At 43.7% G+C, this 16,099-nt stretch overlaps 1 protein-coding gene across 3 annotated transcripts in view; it reads right to left on the bottom strand.

The window, feature by feature from the left end:
* The window catches only part of INPP4B (inositol polyphosphate-4-phosphatase type II B), a 241,481-nt gene that overhangs the window by 39,420 nt on the left and 185,962 nt on the right, over positions 1-16,099 (bottom strand). For all 3 annotated transcript variants that reach the window (XM_037058473.1, XM_037058471.1, XM_037058472.1), the window contains 7 exons: positions 15,686-15,858; positions 14,421-14,544; positions 13,235-13,352; positions 10,133-10,273; positions 8,835-8,932; positions 4,124-4,236; positions 640-794 (listed from right to left, as the gene is read on the bottom strand). In XM_037058473.1, the coding sequence (XP_036914368.1) occupies positions 640-794; positions 4,124-4,236; positions 8,835-8,932; positions 10,133-10,273; positions 13,235-13,352; positions 14,421-14,544; positions 15,686-15,858 (922 nt within the window). The remainder of the gene's footprint in view (positions 1-639; positions 795-4,123; positions 4,237-8,834; positions 8,933-10,132; positions 10,274-13,234; positions 13,353-14,420; positions 14,545-15,685; positions 15,859-16,099) is intronic.

Here is a 16,099-nt window from a genome sequence, read left to right as displayed (position 1 = left end):
ACACTGTGAATGGGGCACTTTTTCCTTCCCATTATGGCTTTGACTTTAGATTTAATGACTGTGGAAATGAATCAAGAGACACGACTTCGGGCACTGCATTTTAAATGTCAGCGGAGCACCGCTGTTGATTCTCTAGTACCAGGGCCACCCCATCTTCACAATGCATGGCGTGGAAATGATTTTCGGAAGGAGGTTACCCACCCGGACCCCCTGCAACCCATGGGAAGATCACCTGTTAGTAGCAGTTTGGAAAGGTTTTCTTTGGATCGTGACTTAGTTTTATTCTGTGCATGCTCATAACCACTTATAGACAAAGACACTGTCCTCATCGAGTATGACATCTGAAAAGACCAGAGCCTGTTAACTTAGGTCTAAATGAGTTAACAAAGAAGAATCTCCACGCATTGCATCAAGAGCCAGCCACCTTCTCTTCCATTGCCTAGAATGAGTAGGAGGGACACTTCAAAGTGTATCATCTTTCACGTCATGAGTGCAAAGCTGCAAGCCATGGAAATGCAGTGAAGTTACTAAGTGGTGAGTCCTCCAGTAAAGTGTGGATCTGGGCAACACACAAACCAAAAAAGCAAACAGAAATCTCGCGATGACGCTCGCGGAGAGGCAGTTAGACAGGCGGGGTACCTCCTCATGCAGTCCAGGGCCCGGATGAAGTAGTCCCTGTGCAGCTGGTGCTCGTCCCTCAGGATGGAGCACTGCTCCAGCGTCACCGACATCGACGTCCTGTCCTTGGCACTTTTACAACAGGTGAAGCGAATGCCGTTGAGTTTGCGACAAATCTGTAACACAGATGCACACGCCACCATTGTTCACTTGTTGGGTGCTCTAAAGGGCGGGGCGCCTACGTTCCTCTTGTCTAAGCACACCCCGTGGGGGTTGGTCCATGGTAGTCTGCCAGTCCCAGGTGCCCTATTGAATGCAGAAGCTGTACCTTTTCACGTCGAAAGTGAGTGGAAAGCTAGATTTTCTGTGGTTCTCTGTATGGTGTGAGGTGTGGGACTGTTGACACCATGTGGGGGGGGGCAAATATTCAGCAGAGGCAGCCATGGTCCCTGGCAGGGCTCCCAAGCTGCCGGGGTAACCGGAAGGATGGTCACTTAGGAGTAACACCTTCATTGTGAAGGTGAAGAGCATCTACGTATCCTGGATTAGGCACTTGATTTGAATCCTGAATAATGAGTCCGACCTTTTCTAGTCTTGGTTTCAGTTTATGAAATTTCAAACATGCCCATGGTACCAGTGCGGCAGGTGAGGGAACCACTAACCACTCATCAACACAACTGATAGGAATGAGGACCAGTCCCATACCTATGGCCACTGGCAATTGCACATCTACTGTGTACCAGCTGCCATGCTAATAAACTTCTTATAGATTTGAAATTTAATTAACGGCACACGAACCCTGGAGGAAGGTATGATTATTCTCAATTTACAAGTGACGGCACTGAGGTTTGGGTAGGTCAAGTAACTTGTGTACAGCTGAGTAGACCCAGGATGCTAATGTGAGTCTACTTAACTCTAAGAACCCAATCTGCAACTTCCATCCTATTCTGTTTTGATCTGTGATCCTTTCTTTCTGTTACTCTGATACAAATCAGGAGCAATAATCATTGCTTTACTCATCACCTTAAAGTGGACAAGTGATTCATTCCATTCCTTTCTCTTCCCTACCCCATGGCGTATCCCTGATACGAGATACCAATAATCAACTTTAGCATCAACAAGGCTAAGCAACATGCACTTACAATAAACCTAATGTAATCTAATATAAGCCTGCTTTATTATCTGCGACCAAGGAGGCCTTAACAGTTGCCTGCTTTGAGGAGAGGATATAATAATAATACAGTGTATCAAGGGCTTAAATAGTGATCCTCATACTTAACTGAGGATTTACCTTTACCAAAAGCCTTATTAGACCTTTGGTGCTTTCTCACTACTTCCAGTGGAACTGACTAAGGACATGGAGGAGTCTGATTTCAACACGTGATCTTTTTCCATCTAGAGAACTCTAGTCCTTTCAAGGGAACTGTATTTTTTAGATTTTAATACAAAATAACAGAGATGGGGCTATAGTCAGAGTTATAAAATATAAACCTCCACATCCACTTAGGAGATAGATTTTTAAAAAGAATAGATAGTTAAAACCATGTGGGCACTATGCATGCAGGGGCAATCCCACCAAGCAGACAGGCGGGGTTTGGTCTTTGCATTTCTACCACTTTCCCAAAGTGTATGAGCTTTGTTCAACACACATCTGATTGGCACTTGGTCTGCAGAGTCTCATTTTTATTTTTAAAAATTCGGGTAAAATCAAATCAAATAGTTTCAGATTTTTTCAATTAGCATGCAAAACTTTATCAAAAGGAGTGTTTTCATTAAGAAATTTAAAGAAGGGAGTAAGGAAACAGAGGCAGAAGTAAAAGCTCTTTGGAGAATGTCAAAAGGGATGTCTATATTTCTTCATTTTAGCAGCATTACCAGGTTTACAGGATATTGGTTTACCGGATATTGAAACTGAGCTATCAGCCTACAGATATGCCGTCAATAATAAAGTCATGTTCCCAGAGAAGGCCAATTTCTCACACCGGGGTGCTGTGTATTCCTCCGGGCAGGTACTCCCATGCAGCAAGAAGTGGTGAGTAAGCCGTATTTGGTCAGTATATACATTTAAGAAAAATATTTGATAAATAAATAGAACTATGGGAAAACTTGTTTCTACTTTCAAATGGGAAAGTACATATACTAACACAAAATATATGTCATGTGCACATGCAAGCATCCTTCATTTTCTCGTATACGCAACTGCCTGGTATGTATATGATGACATGTATCTGTCCCCATGTTGTCAGAGAGCATTGGTAAAGGATCAGACTTCCTTTGTGTCATCACGTAATTCGTGGAATAGCAAAAATAGCTTCCAACCTGCCTTCATGAATTTTCTGTGAGAATTAACAACCATAGTGGTGTTCGAAGACACAAGAGCAGCCATGATGGGGAAAGAGCTATTGAAAACAACCTTCATGCAATACAGGACGGCGCTAACTGGGACCAGCGTCAATGAGCTGCCGGAAAGCCACTCTTCGTATCGTTACCTTTGACGCTCTTCCCTGGGGCCCCAAGAGGGCATGTAGGGAACGTAAAGCAGCTTTCCCCTGCCTTGCTCTTGGTAAGTTCTTTTATATCTAGACTCACGGCCATTTATCCATTCCCTTCCCACAGAACAGAGGGAATAGTATTGGATTATAATCGAAGCTCTGGAAGTAGTGAGAAAGGCTCTGTTTTAGACACTACGGGGAGAGAGTGAGAAGACTACGTGAGAAGATGGGTCAGCCTAATCCCTATTCCACGAAGAACGCTGAGAAAAAACTACACGTGTGGGGCTCATCATGAAGATTGCCAAGCTAGGCCTTTTCTACGCAAAGATCCATTCCTGAGGGTCTGACTGTTTAGCGGAATCCATAAGCTCACATGAACTGTTTTGCCAGACATGAGCTGACAAAACACAGGCAAGGTTCCTTTGCTCACTCTTGTAGAACTCTGTGGTGGAAAAACAGGACAATCTTTTATCCCGAGGGTGCCATTAAATGAGAAAGAACCATCCCACATATAGCTCATTACCCCAAGAGCAGCCCATCAGTAATGCCTTCTATGCCAATATCTAAATTAACAAACACATTTACAAGCTCATTAATTGAACAATATGTCCAGGAGCCTCACCGAGGCTGTGAGTCAGAGACCTGATCCCCACACTCTGTTAAAATCATAAGTCTCTAGAGCATGATATGAGCAATTGACATTGAAACATGCAACATCAAGAAAATTAAAGACACTTCCTTTTAACCTCAAAGTGTCAAACACTTCCAGGATTTACGAGAAAAGCCAATGAATAGGTTAGGATTCTCTCTCACTGAGTTCATCTTCTCCCAATTTGTTTTCTATTCTGTTCATAGCACGACCAATGCCCCGGAAACTGCTTCATCTCCTGGGTGATGGAGAATGACACCTGGTGACTCAGAGTGCGGAGGCTGGTCCCTGCCTCAGAGACACCCAATAAGGCTCCCTGGTCCTCGTGGTGACAGCGAGCAAGTTCTGACAGGACAGTGCTTACTGTTGCAGCCAGCCACATGATTTCGACATTCTTCCTTTTTTTGGCTTGAATGTTCTGATGGAGATTTTCTAGTAACCCCTTTAAATCATGTTGTTCTTGAAAATGTGAAATGTCTGAAAAGGAGAAAAAACAGGGTCAGTATTAAGTGCTCATGAAATTTTCCTCAATATATTTGACAATGTGATTTGGAGCAGACTATTTGAAGATAATCATACTTATTAATCTTTGAGTTTTATCCTTTAGTTAGAAATATAATTCATTTTCCCTATTCCCCATTCTGTGGGATTGTGATAATATCAACGGGATATATAACACTATTACACTAGCAAGAAAAAACATTCTTAATGATGATCACTGCTTCAATCAAAGTGTGGCACAGATGAGGCAAGGGGATAGAACCTTCCATTTTTTACTACTGAATAGCCAGTCTGAATCAAGAGAATGTCTGCAGTAAATACAAAAATTCTGCAAAACACTGCTTTAGGGCAACCTGCTGTCCAAGATACTTAGGTGACTCTTTTACAAGGCTCATAGTCAGAGGCAGCATCAAATAAAAAACCTAGTCTCCCAACACCAGGAATTTCCTCCAAATCCATTCTGGGGGTCTTCCCAGTTAGCTGTGAGATCCAGTATTAACACAATGGTCCAGCTTCTTCAGAATTCTGAGACTCCAGAATAAAGCATGACAGTTTTTTCAAAATAATTTAGTTTCGCTGTTGACATAGAGATTTTTTCATCAGCCATTTAAAACCAACTACCAAGCTCCTAAATAGAAATCAAGTGGCCATTCTCTGCTCTAAAGCCAGTGCTCCAGCACAGACAGACACACCATTCCTTAGTGATTTCAGCACCTGCCCCTGTGGTACGCCTTTGAGAAGGAGAGTATTTTAATTCGCTTAACGTTTCCAGGCTACTCTTCCTATTTCTCTAATGACAAAACTTGCCTTATACAGAGCACACCCCTATCAATCCAACACTTTGCTTGCTGCCGTTGTTTTTCAACCTGACAAAAATCCTGCAGGCCATAGAACTTCCTGAAAGAAGTATCCTAAGTAATGACTAGTTTGTGGATTAGCGGGTAAGATTTCAAGATATAATGATAGACCCCGAAATGTCCCCCTGAAAGTCATGATCTCTGAGTCTGAAAATCAGTCTCTTTGAATGTAAATATCGCCAATAAATCTTGTTATTGCTACTCAGTCCTGCATTCCCCTAACACCACATTTAGACAGCAATGAATCGCTATGCCTGTCTCCACCGGAGTGTCCTTTATTCAAATGGGGCTGAAGAGTGTAATTAAAAGGCAAAAGATACAAGAATGTTCATTGCTTTATTGTTTACTATGAAACCAAAAAATTCAATTGCACAGAGAGAACAGTAAACTATGATATACTGTTGCTATGTAATATATCATAGATAAGATTAGTAAATGCTGTATGTATCAACATGGACACATACTAAAAACCGTGTTGAGCAAAAATTGCAAACTATCAGAGGATTCCTATAGGATAACAGCAGTAACATAAAGTTAAATGTGCAACACTGTACCGTATTTTCTCTGGTTACATACATTTGGAGTAACATGTGTATGAAAGCGAAAAACACCAAATTCAGGCTATCAGTTTTCTCAGAAACGAGAAGGTAAAAGATGGCCACCGAAAGGGGATTCCCCTATCACTGAAAATATTTCTTTCTTACAAAGTCTGTGAGACTGAGGCATGAATTTCTGAGTATTCATTTTATGATCTGTATTTTTTCTGTTTGTTTGAAGCTTTAATAATTGTTTTTAAAGAATGAATGGAACCAAAAGTTCCAGGAAAATGACTTCTTGTGCCAAACCTGCCCCTGCCTTGGCGTGTGGTCTTCGGCGAGTTGCTTCACCCTCCATCCCTATTTCTTCACTGCAAAATAGGGACACTAACCTTGTCAAGATTCATCAACTGCGGGTGGAAAACAATTAATAAAAGTCTTGGCAGAAGAGACTACATGATAAAATTATGTGTCAACTCCGAAAAACAGAGGAAGATGTTAGTAGCTCTTAAGAGAGCTCATAACCTCAGAGAGGATGCGTGCTTTCTCAGGCAAAAGTCAGAATGTATCCAAAATAGAAAATGTTCTCGTCCGCACACACAGGCCAACACAAGGTCCCGGTCATGGACATTCACACACCCAGGGCCTGACTCCCGCCACTTCCTGAAGGGACAGAACAGCCAAGTCCAGGGACACTTTCAAGTACCCTCTTTGTCCTTGTTTTGTCAAACAGGACTTCTTCCTCAGCAAGAGTTCTGACCATGACACCAGCCTGAATCAAAGGCAGGGCTCTGACAAATGAGCAGGAGCTGGCCCATGAACTCTCAGTTGATTGAACTGCAACGCTAACGAGGCCAAGGCGATAGCTTCATCCCCTCATGGTCAATGACTTTAGGTTGCCAGAGTGCTCCAAAATGAAGTGGGAATGATGGTTGTCTTCCCAGCTCCTGTTCCACCCATTTCCCACTGGCAGCAGCACAAAATCTACATGGGATCAATCACATTCTCACTCTGAAGTCAATTGGTACAATCCCATCACTCTTGAAATCAGGACCAGTTCAGAGATGTACATGTAAATCTAAGCCAATCTGAATTTGACTCTGACCTTGACCTCGACAATTGTTTCAGGAATATGTGCAAGTGGGAAGAGAAACTCTTTATCCCTTTGGTTGGGCATGGGTGTAGGTCATGCCAGCCATCCACAAGTCACAGGGGACCAAATGTAGGACAGTGTCAACACCAAGAGTAGCAGAGTAATGAAATAGGATGGGGGAGAGTCATTTGAATATTGCAGAACCACTAAACCAACTGGGGACAGAGATATGAAATATTGTAAAGCTAGGTTATAATAGTCTGCTTTTCCTTCTCAGCTCACAGGGCCAGACAACTCCCCCTTACAGTGCTGGCCTAGGAGTCGACAAATGGAAGCATTTCAATAGATGTGTGTGACTATCCTTCTCCTTTGTTGGTAAAAAGGGCAAGACAGGAACATTATCACTGAGAGAGAATAGCGAGATCTGACATGATACGATAAGCTGATACGTGGTTACTCCTCATGTAAAGGATAGAGAAAGCAGCATTTCATCTAATCAAATCACCACCAGTTTGCTCTGAATCCTGCAGCAAATGTGATGGTGACGCTAAAACATGGAACAGTTTGTGCTAGTGATTTTGGAAGTGCTTCACTTAATTTATTTTATTTGTTGAGCCCAAATTTTAGTGTCTTAATGATCTGGGCGGATAGGACAGAGGGGCGTTGAAAGGTTTCAGAGATCGTGGAACCCAAAGGGAAGAGGAGAACAAGAAGAGACAGGAGCTCGCTCGCCCGCCCCACTAGTTTCCCCAGCTGACCCAAGAGGCCAGGGAGCGCGTGAGGGGAAGTAGACACCAATGATTAATGTGCCTAAGAGTCACGGCAGAGAGAGCAACTGTCTGAGAGCTGCACCATATTCAGAGGAAACGTGGAGGGAGAAGCCCACAGCACACAGTCCCCAGACAGAACAAACAGGCTCCACAGTCAAAACAGCTCGATTGCAGAAACTCCCTCCTGGATCCCGATGAAGATTCAGCAAGGACTCACGGAAAGGGGTGTGCCCCTTCTTGGGGTCTCCCTACTTGGCTTAAATAAACCCCTTTCTCATTAATTACCAAGGCAAAACAGTTTTGTTTATATTACTAAATTTTCAAGGTGTTAACCGATCTGAAATTCATAAGTACGCTGGCTGCCACACAACCTCCCTGTACTTAATTTCATTTCGCATTAGAGACGTTTTGTGTGAAATCAAGTAAAACAGCAGGCGAAGTGTTCTAGCTACACACACATGGACACACACATGCCGTCACAAAACTTGGAGACTGGGTTCCCTGGGCTATGAAAAGACCTAAGCACTCCGCCACCTGAGGTAGTTCAAGCTAAGTGTCAGGAGCCGTGTATCTCCGGAGCAGTGAACACGTTGCTAATGGTTCAGTGACAGGTGGACTTTTACTACAGCTTTCGGGTAAAATATTAAGATATTTGTCACTTTATTAAAACGTAGTGTCTTTTATCGCTGTGAATATCTCAACATATCCACATATTTTGTAGCCCTCATCAATGGGCTCAGAAGAGGTCCCCGATTCTCTGAGTTTGGACTGCTCAAATGCTATGTGCTTAGTTTTGTGGGGGGAAATTGTAAAATGGAACAAGGGCCAAAAAACAAAGACTCAAAAGTATAAATCAAATTTCTGTAGGTTTGAATGCCTTAACATTTCTCCTGTAAATATTGCAGTAAGTTTATTTGATCATTGGTTCCTTACTCTATGTCACTTTCTATTCCCCATAGAACTTGTGTTCTACCTGGTTTTCTCCTGGTATGAGCATGAGGCCTCTGACGTAGCTTATGGATCAGACACCTAAACCTTTGTTGAAGTCTTTTACATGGTTGAGAATGACATAAGGATTTCTATTGGACTCCGTGGAGGTTTTAACTTCTGCCATTTTTCTGAGGGCAATGACATTCACGTCTGAACATGAGCAGGGGGTGGGCCTAGGCAATCAGCCTTTTCTTGGCTGTGATAATCTCAAAACTGCTCTCACGTGCCAGCGCATGCTTCTTCCTTCCATTGACCTCTGCGTCTGACCCTTCTGGGGATTTATAATCAAGCAGTTATTATTGTTGTTTTCGGTAACTCGCACACTTACAATCAGGAGGCATCTTTTCCATAAATATCGTGTAATATTCTTTTAGAAGTTCAAAATTTTCCTGATTAATACTTTCCTGCAAAGAAACATCTCCAAACCTAAAAACAGAAAAAGGAAACAGTTCTAGGTCACAAAGTAGCCCCTGAAAGGAACACAATTTCGATTTCCTTTGAAAACAGATGGCAATGGTTTCCTACGGAGCTGCTCTCCTTTTTTAAGCCACATTGCACGGTGGCAATTTCAAACCCATTCCAGTCCTACGGGCCCTGATTTAAGTGCCCATCCCTTTTGACACGCCAAAATATTCTTACAATCACCAATATAAACCTGAATGAGATACCAAGTCTAAGACACCAGCCCCTGCGCTTTGTCCAGAATTGACATGCGCTTAATGTGTCCCCACCTCTGCAGGGCTGTAGCTCTGAGATGTAAAATAAACTGCCCTCTCTCTTTTGACCCCTCCAAGCTTCTTCTTCACCTCTGGCACCGGAGGAGGACCCGGAGACAAGGACCCGGAGACAAGGACCGGACTGGGCTGCAGACAGGCTCACCCACACTGTCAGGTGCTATGGCACGTGCCGGGCCCTCCAGTCTCCTAGAAGGGACTCCGCCAATATTTTTTCCTGTCCCCACCGTGAAGGCCCAAGCCCTGTGCCTAAACCCACCGCACTGGTGCTCCTTCTTCTGCCTTTCTCAGGATAAAACTTTCTATCTGTATATCACTGATCTTGTGTCTTCACGAACCATTTTCTGGGGTAAAACTTAACACCCAATTGTCTGTAACGGATGCCATGTCAATGGCTTCCAACATGTGTGTCTACAGCCAAGTATCTCCATTCGAGTCTGCATTTTCCAGATGCCAATTAAAAATGTGAGTGTGACTGATCCTACCCCACTTCATACGTAACTCACCCCTGAACTGAAACACCACCTCCTCCTCTCGTTTAGAAAGAAACATATTTTGCTGTTTACTTGGGTTCAAAATCTTGGCACCTGTTTCGATTTACCAAACCGGGTGTTACAAAACAGTCACGGGGGTGTTGAGGACAGCACAGGGAATACGGTCAGTAATACCGTGATAACTACTGTGCGGTGCCAGGTGGGCGCTGGGAACATTGAGCGGGGGAGGGGGGGTGGTGCACTTTGTAAAGTGTAGGGTTGACTCACCACTACGCCGCCCACCCAAAACTAGTACAAAATAACAGTGAATGTAAACTGCACTTGCAACAAAGAATACATTAAATAATAAATAAAGAAAAAGAAAACCCGAAGGACCCATCTTTCTGTCCACAGCTTACCTCTCAGCGAGAGTTTGCTGCTCATTGATCCCCACGTTGAAAAGCACAGGATGCACTCGGAGTAACTGGCCCTCTTTAACCTGAAGAGGCAGGGACGCAAACACCCTCGCTGGGAGCTTCACCTCCACCACGTAATGCTCCCTGGAGGAAGCGGGGAGGGGCAGAGAGAGGAAGCGTCGCTTGTTTCGTTTGTTTCATGTTAGATTCATTGGAGACAAACAAGAGCGAACCAGTCGAAACACGGCACCGATTTAGGTTTTTCCCTAAAGCGATCTGCTTAGTTTCTGTTATCCTATTCACTCAATAATCATTCTGTTCACTTCGCCACTAAATGACTTGGCATAAAGGGTTGTTTACGTCTTTGATTTCTCTCCATTAGTCTGAGTTCCTTTAGGAGAGGAAGCATGTTTCAGGTCACTGCTGTGGCTCAGAGCCGTGTGCGTAAAAGCCTCGGTATTTGTTTTCTTACTTCAGTTACTTTTAAAACCCGACCAGTATCAAGAATAACAAAGTAATTTAAGGATTTTTAAATTCTGGTGAATGCAATAGGTCAAATAATTTATAATAGTTTTACAGCCATTGCCCAACTGTTACTGCTATTGATGGACCTCCCTTTTTGTGTTGGTCCTGATGAAAATGTAATAGTTTCATTATTTAAGGTTAACCTTTGGGAGTTCCCTGTCATTTTGCAACATTAACATACAATTGGTGCATTTTTAAGAAATGGAAATTTCCATTAAAAACTACTTCGAATGTTTAGGGTTGAAAACTTAAATTAGGATTCACAAATATGGCCAACATGAATAGCTACTTGTATATTTTGAAACTTGACAGTGTGGGTTGAACACAGGAATGTCGAGAGTGTTGCCCAGAATTTGGGGAAATCCATGTGATTCCAAGACTATATAGACTGCTGGGATTGTAATACATGTATTGCATTACACGGGGCAATTAAAGAACCTCTTTGTGGAACCTTTTAATGTCTCCTATGCATGTAGATAACCAGTTGTCACAGCACCATTTTTTGAAAAGCTTCTCCAAGTGACGTGTTTCAGCACCTTTGCTGAAATTGACCCAAAAGGTAACAGTTTATTTCTGGACTCTCTATTCTATTCCACTGATCTAAATGTATATACTTATGCCAGCACTCTACAGCCTTGATCATTGCAGTTTTTTAGTAAGTTTGAAATCCTAAAGCATAAGTCCTCCAACTTTGCTACCCTTTCATAAAATTGTTTTCCACATCATGGGTTCTTTGTATTTTCAGGTAAATTTTAGAGTTAGCTTGCTAATTTCTGCAAAAAATGCAAGTGCTATTTACACAGTGATTCCACTGAATCGATAGATGAATTTGTGGAGAATTGCCCTCTAAGCAGCACTGAGGAGCCTACTTTGTGAACATGGAACGTTGTTCCACTTACTCAGTGCTGTTCATTTCCCTAAGCACTGTTTCGTGTGTTCTACGTTCAGTGCTTAGAGTACTTTTGAGTTTAGTCTGATGTGATTATTCTTTTTTGATGTTTTCACGAATCAAATGATCTAAATTACCACTGTTTCTGACCACTCCTCAGGAATATGCTTTTTTCTGCTTTCCAGCCCAGATCCAGGTGCTCCCCACCCCCGGAAGTGAAACTGCCAGTCTTCCTGGGCTGCCTTCGCCTGCTAATGCGGTGCAGACAGAGCCCGGGGTGATGGGGGCAACCCTTGGCCAAAAGGCCCAACCGTCTTGTCCAATTGCATGAGTTTTCCATGAATGAGTGCTTCTAAATGTGTCCATGCATCACCCCCTCGGTCCTGAGAGGACTGTATGAGACAATGCTGTCCTCTGGCGATGCTGCTCTCTGAGGAGCGGAGCTGCCACGCGGCTCATGGGGCCAGAATCCCAGAGGTCCCCCTCGCCCCTGCAAGCTGCCTCTTGAATTTAGACACAGCCCAAAGAGTCCCCCCAGAAACAGCATCCCGTCCTCCGCTCACAGAAAATGCCCCAGCAAACGTCCCTCAAAAATTATGGGACGTTATTTTCAACTGATGAAAATATCAGTTTCTCACTTTCATTACACATCTTTATAGTTTTTTTTGAGTGGCACTATTTTCCAGGCATATGTAATAAGCAGTTTTACTCCCCTTTCTTCCAACGAACGGCAAACGAAGCATTCGTTGGCAGGTGAAGTATTTAGTTGTATAAGAATGCGGTTTTTCCTTACATATAAGAAGCAGACACCTTTCATTCCACCCCGTATCCAAGTCATTGTTCACATGAAATTTAAACTAATTATTGGATGTTTACTGTAGTCAAGAAAAAAATACATTTGAACTTACTTAGTCTCTCCTTCATCTCTCTCTAGCGCGAACAAATCTCTCTCTTTAGTACACTCATGCTGATTCATTGTGGTCCGAGGATGTTTTCAAACATTACATGCCATCAGGAAGCATTGAAAAGTGCCAACACCAGAAATGGTTAAAATTTGGAGGACCTCTGATTGCAATGATTTACCACGGGATATAATTCTTCTTTCAGAGGTCTACACGACACACCATCGTTTTTCTTAATTATTTCTGATATTCTGCTCATCATGGGCTGACCTGAGAAGCTATTTATTTAAAACCATTCTCGGAAATCTCAGTCTGGAAGTGAATAATCAAAAATAATGAAGAAAAATGGTGGTACGTGCCCCCGATGTAGAAATACATCTTTTCTAAAATGTTTCTGCTTTTAACAGAATTTAATATGAAGTCATCTCAAGAATTATGGTGCTATTAACCAAATGATTTCAGCAGCAAAAGTAAAAATACCCAGACCTTTACACGAGATAGCAATAAAGAGAAAAGTGTTCTCAGGCAAGCTGTTATTTTGAATTCTTCATAGTTCATAGGGAAGCAACGGCATACTCACCTCACTACTGTACAACTTAGAGTCACGAGACTCCTAGGCATTTCTCAAGATTGTCCCCTGTCACATCATCTACACTTGTTCCTCACCACAGGGAAAACAGAACAAAGCAAAAATGTCCAAAGTGGACCTTAGTTCTCCTTGGCTCCTTCGTCAGGCGTTAAGACAAACATCTAACACAGCTTGGTCTCCAGGACATGGATACCACTCACCGTCTCCCTGTTATCACCGGTAGGACATCATTGGATGTGGCTTCGATGATTTTAAATGCAACTTTCTTCAGGTCGGAAACGCCCACCGCCATGTCCTCCAGCATCCCGATCTCATCGCCTAAACAGGGGACGGAGCCTGGTTACACGCACGCTCTCAGAAGAAAACGTCACCGGGTAGCCCACTTCGCCGGCGGGATCTGTTCCAGCATTTTAGTTGAGGAGATTGTGAATGCGCTGAATCCATTCCCAGAGCTTTCCCTCAGAGGCTGAAGGGTTTCATCCATGAGATAAGAACCTCACCCACCGACTCCAGCCGTTCCTGGACCCTTTGGTGGGGAGGGGACGTGCAGAATGTGCACGTTTGCTGGGAGGCTGGAGGGACGTTTTCACTGCTTTAGGAAACAAAGTGCTCGAGTGCAACTCTCTCTACTGGCAGAACTGGTGTTTGATTTCTAGAAATAATAGCAATGGCTGAACTGAAGAGCCTACCTCGGAGGCTCAGGCGAGTTTTGTATGTAAATATACTGATAAATAAAACCTAAGAAAGAGTATGACCAAGCATGATTCTAGATCAGCACTGTGTGATAGAAACTGGATGCAAGCCGCACACACAATTTTCAGTTTTCTGTAGTCACATTTTGAAAGGACTAAAAAGGTAAAATTAACTTTAATACTATATTTCCCTTTAACTCAATATATCTAAAATATAATTTCATTTATAAATTAATAGAAACTAATGATGAATAGAAAACTCTTTTTTGACCAGTCTTTAAACCTGGTAGACATGTCCAGTACACAGTGATTTAGACTTAGACCCCCTTCAAGTGTGTGACACCCACACCAGGCTGTGGGATGAACAGTGCCGTTCCAGACGCTGGACGGCTGGACTTTAGAAACCCAGCCATGGAAACTAAGGTGGCAAAGTGTCTTTTAGGTTTAAAAAGCCAGACAGCTGCTTAGGTCTCTACTATGAAGTAATCTATAATTTGATTTTCATCACAAAGGGGGGTAAAAGCCCAGTTACCCAGTGAATACAGAGAACGAAAAGTTGCATCATTTCTGTAATGCTCGATGTAGTAAAGTTGGACTTCCCGTTTCCACGTTTAGCAGAAGACCCCAAGGACCAAGCATCCTGTGAGGAGGAAGGAACAAGGCTTCCCCATGCACGGACGCCATCCATACTCACTGTATGTGCTCAGCAGACCTTCATACTGCGCTATCAGCCCCACTGTGTGAAGCTGCTGCAGGAAGCCGGGGTCATGCAGACTGGTGTGTAATTTGATGATAAAGCCACAGACCAATCCAGCAAGCTAGAAAAACAAATCATTGAAGAATTGAGGGGGGTCAGCCAACCTTAATTTAAAAATATGAAAGACTTCTGAGGCACCAGAGATTTAATTTAAAAGTTTCAAGTGTGTGTAACAAGACTCTGTATTCTGTGCCGAAACCAGTAGGTCAACAGTCTTTGGTGGTGAGAGGGGGTGGGGGTGGGGCAATGTTGGGAAAGAGACCAGAGGATGGCTTTGGGGTCAGGTAGACATGTCTACCGATTCTGTCTCTACCCTGTCCAGCAGTAAAATAACAAAAAGTCACTTAACACTTACCAGTAGTGTTATTATTTTTAAACATACTTTTTGCACACGTAGAGACGAGACAAGGGTGCTCATTTCAGAGAATCACAGAAAAGACTGCAGAAAACTGCATCAGTCAGAGCCTAATGCCCGAGGTGCAGCTCCACTTATCGCTGGACCATCCATGAAATAGTGAAGGATGGGGCAGTTTGCTTGAAATGTTCCCTTTGCCGGGAATGCTCAGAAAAAGAGGCCTCTGTCTCTCTCCCTCCTTGTGGCTGTCTATACAACTCGATCATGGGTAGAGGCAGGAGGGGAGGAGGGAGGCCTCCGCATGGCCACTGTGATGGAAGCCCGCCTTGGAGCCCTGCAATAGGGTTGGGTGGAGGCAGAAGAGATGGTCCTATCCACCCTCCCATCCAAGCCTTCCTGCTGGGAAATTCATTTCAGACATAAAAGAGGAGACCATTATGAGGCCCACTCTGGGCTGCATGAAGGAGATGTATATATAGTTGGCTGCACGCAGGCCCCTTTGCCAGGCCTAGCTGGCCACCTGCTGCTGGGCCCTGCACAGAGACCCCAAGGCATAATACGATGACAGCACAGGTGACCCTTTCCTTTACAGCCTCTCTGCTCCGTGACACAGAAGGTACGTTTCAGAGACTTGGCCACCTCTTTGCAGAAATAATCATAAGCACTTACAAGCTGTTTCCACATAACTTTTGGTTCATATTTGTTATGAATAAGAAAAACTGGGTGCCCAGACTGTAGGAAAGGATCCTTTTGAAAATGACACTGCCCAGGGAAGACCCCCATGCTGCCCAAGGACAGCCCCGAACACCCAGCCCTGCACGGTGCCCACAACACAAGAGGCACCTACTGCTTGGCTGAAGACGATGTCCCTTCTGAGGGTCAGCATCAGACCCTGGGGCAAGCTGTACGCCAGTTCCTGAAGGAGCACGAAGGTCAGGGACTGCTTGGCTCGGTTCACCACTTCCTCCATGCAGTCCTTCAGGGTCAGGACGAGGGGGTACAGCTGTTCATACCAGTCCTCTGGGAGGGGAAGGGATGTAAAAACAGAGGCACGGGTGACAGGAGGTCTTGCAAGATAGAACCAATGTATTATTCTTTCAGTGACACTACCCATCATTCAGGACTCGCAAAGGTTAGAATTGAAGATCTTCCACTGACATCTCTCCTCTGAACTCCAGGTGCCTATAAGCAGCCGAGGGGACCCCTCCATGTGGGAGCATTTAACGTGTTGACCTTAGAGCCCTTCTCCTGTTGGCTCAGC

This window comes from Sturnira hondurensis, unplaced genomic scaffold, assembly GCF_014824575.4.
Source record: "Sturnira hondurensis isolate 20B ecotype Veracruz unplaced genomic scaffold, ASM1482457v3 Scaffold0010128, whole genome shotgun sequence".
Classification (NCBI taxonomy): domain Eukaryota; kingdom Metazoa; phylum Chordata; class Mammalia; order Chiroptera; family Phyllostomidae; genus Sturnira; species Sturnira hondurensis.
Note: the sequence above shows the minus strand (reverse complement) of the source record. Positions and strands in the feature narration are given on the sequence as shown.